At 50.3% G+C, this 6,911-nt stretch overlaps 1 protein-coding gene across 1 annotated transcript; it reads left to right on the top strand.

Moving 5' to 3' along the window:
- The first annotated feature begins 2,921 nt into the window (after positions 1-2,921).
- CHCHD2 (coiled-coil-helix-coiled-coil-helix domain containing 2) lies at positions 2,922-5,493 on the top strand. Its single transcript, XM_055716414.1, has 4 exons — positions 2,922-3,105; positions 3,613-3,859; positions 4,478-4,637; positions 5,171-5,493. Exons 1-4 carry the CDS (start codon positions 3,056-3,058, stop codon positions 5,179-5,181), a joined length of 468 nt encoding a protein of 155 aa, XP_055572389.1. The 5' UTR covers positions 2,922-3,055; the 3' UTR covers positions 5,182-5,493.
- Positions 5,494-6,911: the final 1,418 nt, after the last annotated feature.

Here is a 6,911-nt window from a genome sequence, read left to right as displayed (position 1 = left end):
GCAGCTGCCGATGGATTCCCTCAAGCCTCGCTCAGCCTCACCTCTGGAAGAATACGCTTTGCGCTTGAGCAACGGAATTTTGTCACCTGTTTTGCAGATCTAGGATCACATTCGTATCACACCTCTAAATATAGCTGGCAGACCTGCAAGTCTGTAGCGCTAGTCTGAATCAGACGGGTACGACCAAAGGCAATCAGAGCTGGGTCTTCTTTCTTCCATACGTCTCTGGTTTCTGTCAAAAGCAGCATCGATACCTGTCTGGCTGTAGTTTAAGTTTAAGTTTTAGTTTGCCAACACAAAAGTTATCTAGCAGCTGACAACAAAACACCTTTGCTTACTGCAAACGCCCACCACAACCACCATTATTGCTTTCTTTTGAGGACAGCCACCACCTGCTTGATCCCCTTCCCCGTTTCCTTCCACACACTTTATCGCTGGGCATTAGCAGATGTGAGAGCGAGTCAGTACGAAACGAAACTCTGCAAGTTTTCCCAAGGAAGGCAGGAGGACAGCACACAATGGCAGCATTCAGCCCGCCAGTTCTCCCGTCCGTGCCTTCATTGTTCTGCAAAACAAAACAAATTCAGAGCGACGCGGTGCAAAATGACTTCAAGCAACGAGAATCCCCCTGCCAGCAAAAAAAGGGAAATTTTCTCAACACTTTTTAATGAATAGTTTTCAAACATTCATTAAGAAATGAGTTGTTTGAACTCTAGCTAGCGTATAAACTAAATTAAAAATCCCCTGCTTTCTACGCTATGCCTTCAGCTGCCAGCGGGAACAAGGGGAGAGGGACAATGGGAAAGGAGTGGAGATAGAAAGATAGAAGGGGGCAATCAAAAAAATAACCGACGTCCTAAAGCCACAGGGAAAACAATCACCCTATCTCATCGGTTTATAGCTTCGCCCTCAAGATGAGGTCTAGCCAAAGCTTTCCCTTTTTGCACACTGAACGGACACCACGGGACGTCGGGCCCTGGCAGCATCGCCCAGGCTGGCAGCAGCGGACGGAGGAGCAGGGCTGAGCTCAGCCCTGCCCGGCCAGCTCTGCACAGTCCTGCCTTACCCTGCAAGCTACCGTGGGCATCCTGGGCCAGCCGCAGGAGAGAAAGTGCCAAATCTGAAGTGAATTACTGTCTGTCTGTCTGGAGTGCAGAACTCAGAATGCTTCACGGATTTGGAATCTGCTGTGAGCTCTGGACCTTAGCAGAGCTTTAGAAAAGAACAAATCATTTCATGAGGATCAGGAGAAAGACAGAAGTTCTGTCGTGTACCTTGGACTATAATTAAAATATAGTCCCTAGAGTTTGCTGCCTAAGTCCAGGTATACCAGAGGTAAAACTATTCTGCTGAAATCTGATTCCTACTTACTGAGTTAACATAGCACACAAGTTGTTTGTTTTTTTCCATGAAAAAAAATTAAGAGTCCAGATAACTAACATACACAGGATCAGATCTAATTAGTTAATGAACTCTCAAACTAGGCTCAACAGAAAGGGAGATTTCTAACAACTTCATTTCCCATTAGAAGCAAGCATCTAACTTCCTATTCTTAGAGTACACACACACACACACATTCCTCCACAAAATGTGATTGCCACCTTCCAACATTACCGCTTCACCATAAAGCCATCATTGTAACAAAAAATTGCTTGTTCATGGTTTATTCAGTTGTAAGGGAGGCAGCTGTTTAAGACATCTCGTGTGTAACCATTGTCTGATGAAGGAAGCGTTAACATTGTGAATTTATATAGCAACGGTAATCCAAAATCACAGCTTCAGTCAGAAAAGCAGTTGCTGTTAATGTCAAGATTATTAGGAGATAAATACAAACAATATCTCATGTTCAGAACACAAGCACCCACCTAAGGTCAGACTGTTGGCGTTGCTGCAGGAGCTCGTCTCTGCACGCATCTCCTCCCTGGGTCTCTCAGTTTTGGCCTCTCTCCATTTTGGCTGCTTCCTCAGCAGCTCTGGCTTTGGGGTTTTGTCAAACTGTATACCAGTTTTACCTCTGGTATACCTGGACTTAGACAGCAAACTCTAGGGACTATGTTTTAATTATAGTCCAAGGTACACGACAGAACTTCTGTCTTTCTCCTGATCCTCGTGAAATGATTCATTCTTTTCTAAAGCTCTGCTAAGGTCCAGAACTCACAGCAGATTCCAAAAATCATTTGGGTCTTGCCTAAAGAACTCCCTCCATTTAACAAAGTGCAGTGCTGTTCACTTTATTTTGACAGGTCTGGGTCTAGTATCACGACTACACGGTAGACAACCTGCCTTTTATTTGCCATTTCTGTTGTGTTCCCCTACCTAGGCTATGCAATACCAGTCTTTTCCAGCTGTCTTTCACCATCTGTCTCCAAACCTCCCAGCCTTTTTTGTTTGTTTTTTAAATAAATGCAACCACGTTCCAAACTGGGATTCAGGCCTGCAGATCCCCAAGGACATCTGAGACAGCGCCAAGCCTTGCTGGGGCGACTGGTGATCATGGCACTGTCATGATGTACCCCGCGTTAGAGCTGCTGTGTTTAACGAATTTTAAAACCCACATTTCCTCAGAATAATTTATAAGGCTAAACCGCAAGCCCTATGGCCTCGGGCCAGCCGTGCGCAGGGGGCTGAGGGGGCAGCGGCGCCCCCGCCGCGCTCCGGGCGGCTGGTGGCCACCCGCGGCCCTTCGGGTGACACTCGGCGGAGGGCTGAGGGCCGGCTGAGGGCCTCCTGGGGTCTCCTTGGCGGCCCCTCGCACCGGGCTCCCCCGGAGAGCGCTATCGGCACCGGGCCGGCCCGCGCTGCACCGGGCTAAGCGTTCCTTGCTGCCCGGAGGAGCGGCCGTGGCGGGGCGGTGCCTCAGGCGGCGGGGGAAGGGGCGGGGCCGGCGCCAGCCCCGCCCCCCGCGCGGCGTGGCGGCAGTGACGCAAGCGCGCGCGGCGGGTGACCTTCAGAGGCGGCGGCGGGTGTTTGGGGCCGGGTGCTTCTTCCCGCTCCTCTGCCTCCTCCTCTTCCTCCTTCCCGCAGCTCCCTCGCCTCCGCGCAGCTCGCCGCAGCCATGCCGAGGGGCGGCCGGAGCCGCACGTCCCGCGTGGCGCCCCCCGCCAGGTGAGGGCCGCCGGGCCCCTTCCCGCCTCCCCGCCCAGGCCGCGGGCGGCCGAGGCCCGTCCGCCATGTCGGGACCGGGGCACGCAGCGGGGTGGGGGTGGCGGTGAGGGGGGTTGGGGCGCTGCGAGCTCGGTTAGCGGAGCGGGGTTCGGTCCTCTGGGGGGATGGAGGTGGATCTCAGCGCTCGCTCGGCGGCAGGGCCTGGCCACGCCGTGCCTGCGCCTTAAGGCCTTGTTCCGCCAGCCCCTCTCGCGTTATATCTCTCCTTCCGCCAAGCCCCGCAGCCCTTTGGGGTGTGGGTGCGGCTGGCCTTTACAGCAGCCAAAAATAAGCCTCTAAACCTGACCCTGCGGCGCAGAAATCACTCGCCAGAACATTAAGTTCTTGCCTTCGGTGCACAAGGTGCAGCAAGGGGGAACTGCAAGTGCTTACCCCCCGCATCCAGGCGGCCTGTGCCCACTGCAAGCTCGGAGCGGGGGTGTGAGCTTTCTCTTTCTGTCCTTGCAGTCGGGCGCCACAAATGCGAGCTGCAGCACCAGCACCTGCTGCTCGGGCACCTGTCCCAGCAGCAGCACCGGCTTCTGCTGTGGCTGCTCCAGCACCGAAGCAGCCTGGTCTGATGGCACAGATGGCTACAACCGCTGCTGGAGTTGCTGTAGGCTCTGCTGTAGGCCATACCATAGGTCATGCGCTTACAGGAGGATTTGGTGGAGGAAACAGCTCTGAAGCTGCCAGGCCTGATATTACTTACCAGGTAAGAGAAAGCATAACTGGACACCAGCTAATGAGGCGCATTTAATTTGGCAGGTCAGTTATGTATAGGCTGAGGTAGCTGCTGTAGACATAAAGGGCCACCCAAGTCGCAGCTGGCCAAACTGAGGTAACTAGAGACTCATACCTCCAAGGTAACTTACCGTAATCACCATGAGTATCTTAAAAGTAGTTCAAAGGGATGCATGAGTGATACGTGCTTGTGGTAGGGTATCAGTGTTATTTTCTACTGTAGTATTCCTTTGATTCGGGCAGGGCTCCTCTGTTCCAAGTCTAATGATGGTAAGACCTATTGCAAGACCTTTTTGTGCTGCTCAGATGTTAAGATAATGCCGTTACCTTGCCCAGATGCTATCCAGTGTTACCTGAGTGTACCCAAAGTTACCCACCTGTTTGTAACTCACAAAACTGTTCAGAATGTGCCATGCCACTGCTGTAAACTTACTTTGTACTTCAGCCCATTATTTGTTTTCCATTTAAAAAGTAACAATATTTTGACTAGAACGCCGGGAAGAAATACCCAGCAAGCAGTACTGGGGTGGTTTGGCTTCATAGGCTGGAGGTGTTGAAAGGGCACTTAGGGAGGTGTCTGCCATTTCAGGAGCCCCAGGCAGCTCAGCCTGCCTACCAGCAGCAGCAGCAGCAGTTTGCTCCTTGCCAGTATGAAATGAAACAATTCCTGGAGTGTGCGCAGAACCAGACTGACCTCAAGCTCTGCGAGGGCTTCAGTGAAGTACTGAAGCAGTGCAGGTTTGCTAATGGTAAGTAGACAGTGCTTCTATGCAACTACTAAATGAGCTAATCAGCAAAACTATCGTGGGAATGATGTCCTGGTTTTTTTCCAGTCCATCTGGTAAAGAATGGGGATTGATACAGAGCATGTATGCTGCAGCCAGTTAAAGCAAGCTGCTGTTGTGTTTGGCTTCCTGTTTCAGTCCTGTATGTGTAGCTGGAGGTGATGGGGTGGAGAGAGGATGAATTCCTGGAGCTTTTGGGCTGGTGTGTGGACTGAAGCTGACAATTTGGGACCGTGGTGGCAGCGTGCCTGGGGAATCAGCCTGTAGCAAGCACTTGCTTGGCATGACAGGCAAACCATCCTGACCTGGGAGAAAGGAGACTGCTGAACACCAGTGCCCAGGTGCACTGCTGAAGTCTGCAGTTCAACACATCCCAGAAAATAGACGAGGGGGGGAGGGAACACCCTAACCTAAATCTCCTTTATAGCAAGGAAGACCACTTACTGCTCAGAGATTCAAAATGTGCTGCGATTAACTGATGACTTCTTGCCTTTCAGGTTTAGCCTAAGCCTTCAGAACAAGGTTGCTGAAGACCATCTTAGGAGAACTGACCTATGAATGAAAATGAAGCTTCAGTAATAAAGTCTAAAGCTGTCTGCTACCTTGTTAGTTCGTATATTCACACTATCGTCCTCATCATGGCTTGATTTCTGCCATAGCCGCTACAGATGTGATGCAACTTACAGCTACAAATTAATTTAGCACAAAATGGAAGATAAAACAGCAAAGTGGAACAAACTAATTTGGGCTAACCCATTTGCTGATTGTTGTGTTGAATGTAAGTGATATGGTCTATAAATAAACTCTCTCTAGTACCTTGCTTTAGTGGACTTTTGAGTCTGAAGGTGGGGCAGGCGAGAACTGATTTTGGCACGCTTCTGTTGGCTTGCCAGCTGTGCTGCCAGCAGTGGTGTCTGATGGGCTTGTGCTGCAGTGGTTCAGTAGCACTCGCAGCTCAGCAGTTTGCTGTGCTTGCCAGGCATCTGCTTGGGCATTTGAGCCCCACAAGCACCTTCTGCTGACTAAAACGCGTAGTGATGAGGAGGGCTGCACCTGCCTTGTTTTGTATGCGGTGGGTCTCCGTTCCCCAGCAGACTCCTGTTGTACTTCTAAAAACAGGCTCTATATTCACATTCAGGAGGTTCTGAGAATTATCCTCCCTCTGCTCAGAGAGGGTTGCGGTGGCAGGCCACTGCCTGAGCAAGCTGGTGCACTATCAAGCAGCTGTGCGCTTACAAGATAATCCAGTCTTGCATCAGACTCGCAGTTCCCAGTAACAAGCAGAAGCTGGAGGTTTTTTTCTTCCTCTTATCTTGTGATAGCAGTGGACTGCAGCATGAGAAAATGATCCAGCTGACTGTGGGTGGTGTGACCTTCTCCCACCTGGCTTGAGCAAGTGACAACTGCCGCTATGCGAAGGAAAAAGAATAAAATAATTATTTATAAAGCATTTATTGATGCAAACCCTTGTCTCTTCCATCAGAGGGAGCAGGCAGCTCGTTCCTCACTGAATTCCCTGGAGTCTGGGGAGTAAACGCTCCTGCACTTCAGCCCTGCAGTAACCTTGCACAAGACAAATTCCTCGTGAACATATCTTCAAAGCATGACCTGGTTTTCCTAAACTTACTTTCATGCTGTTGGGAATTCTGTTCCTAAAGGCTTTCAGCTCTGACCCGCGGTTCCTGGAAGTGCAAAGAGCCAAATGACTGTTCAAAATGGGGAAAGGGAATGGGGGACGGGGACAAACCCGCCTTTCCTGGTGGCACTGTCACTGAAATCGGGAATCAAACCTCTTAACACCAATGGAGTATTAAGAAGCAGGTGCTCCTTTATTGCAGCGCTGGGTGCTCGGTGGCATTTCCACAAACCAAGCACCGATACATTTATACACAAAATTACAATTTTTTGTTAAAAAGTACAAGGTTGTACACTCCCAGTTACAATGATTGCTTAGTAATTTGCATATAATTGTAGTATTTGCTGTGTCATCCTTTTCTGTTACTAGGCGTGCGCAGGGGAATGGTCTTCACCTGGGCAAGGGTCTTCTTGACCTGTGGGTGTGATTTTTAGTGTTAATAATGAAGGAAGTTCACTTCAGGACACCTTAAAAGTAAGTTTTGTTGCCAAGTTGGCAGCCTTGCCAAGCTGTCCCGTAACTCATCTATACACAATAGAACCTGGGTGCTCAGGTTATGGTCTGGAGAGTAAGGACTAAGGGTATTACGGTCTATAGCATAG

Source organism: Falco cherrug, chromosome 1, assembly GCF_023634085.1.
Source record: "Falco cherrug isolate bFalChe1 chromosome 1, bFalChe1.pri, whole genome shotgun sequence".
Taxonomy (NCBI): domain Eukaryota; kingdom Metazoa; phylum Chordata; class Aves; order Falconiformes; family Falconidae; genus Falco; species Falco cherrug.
This window is presented reverse-complemented; position numbering and strand designations above follow the sequence as displayed.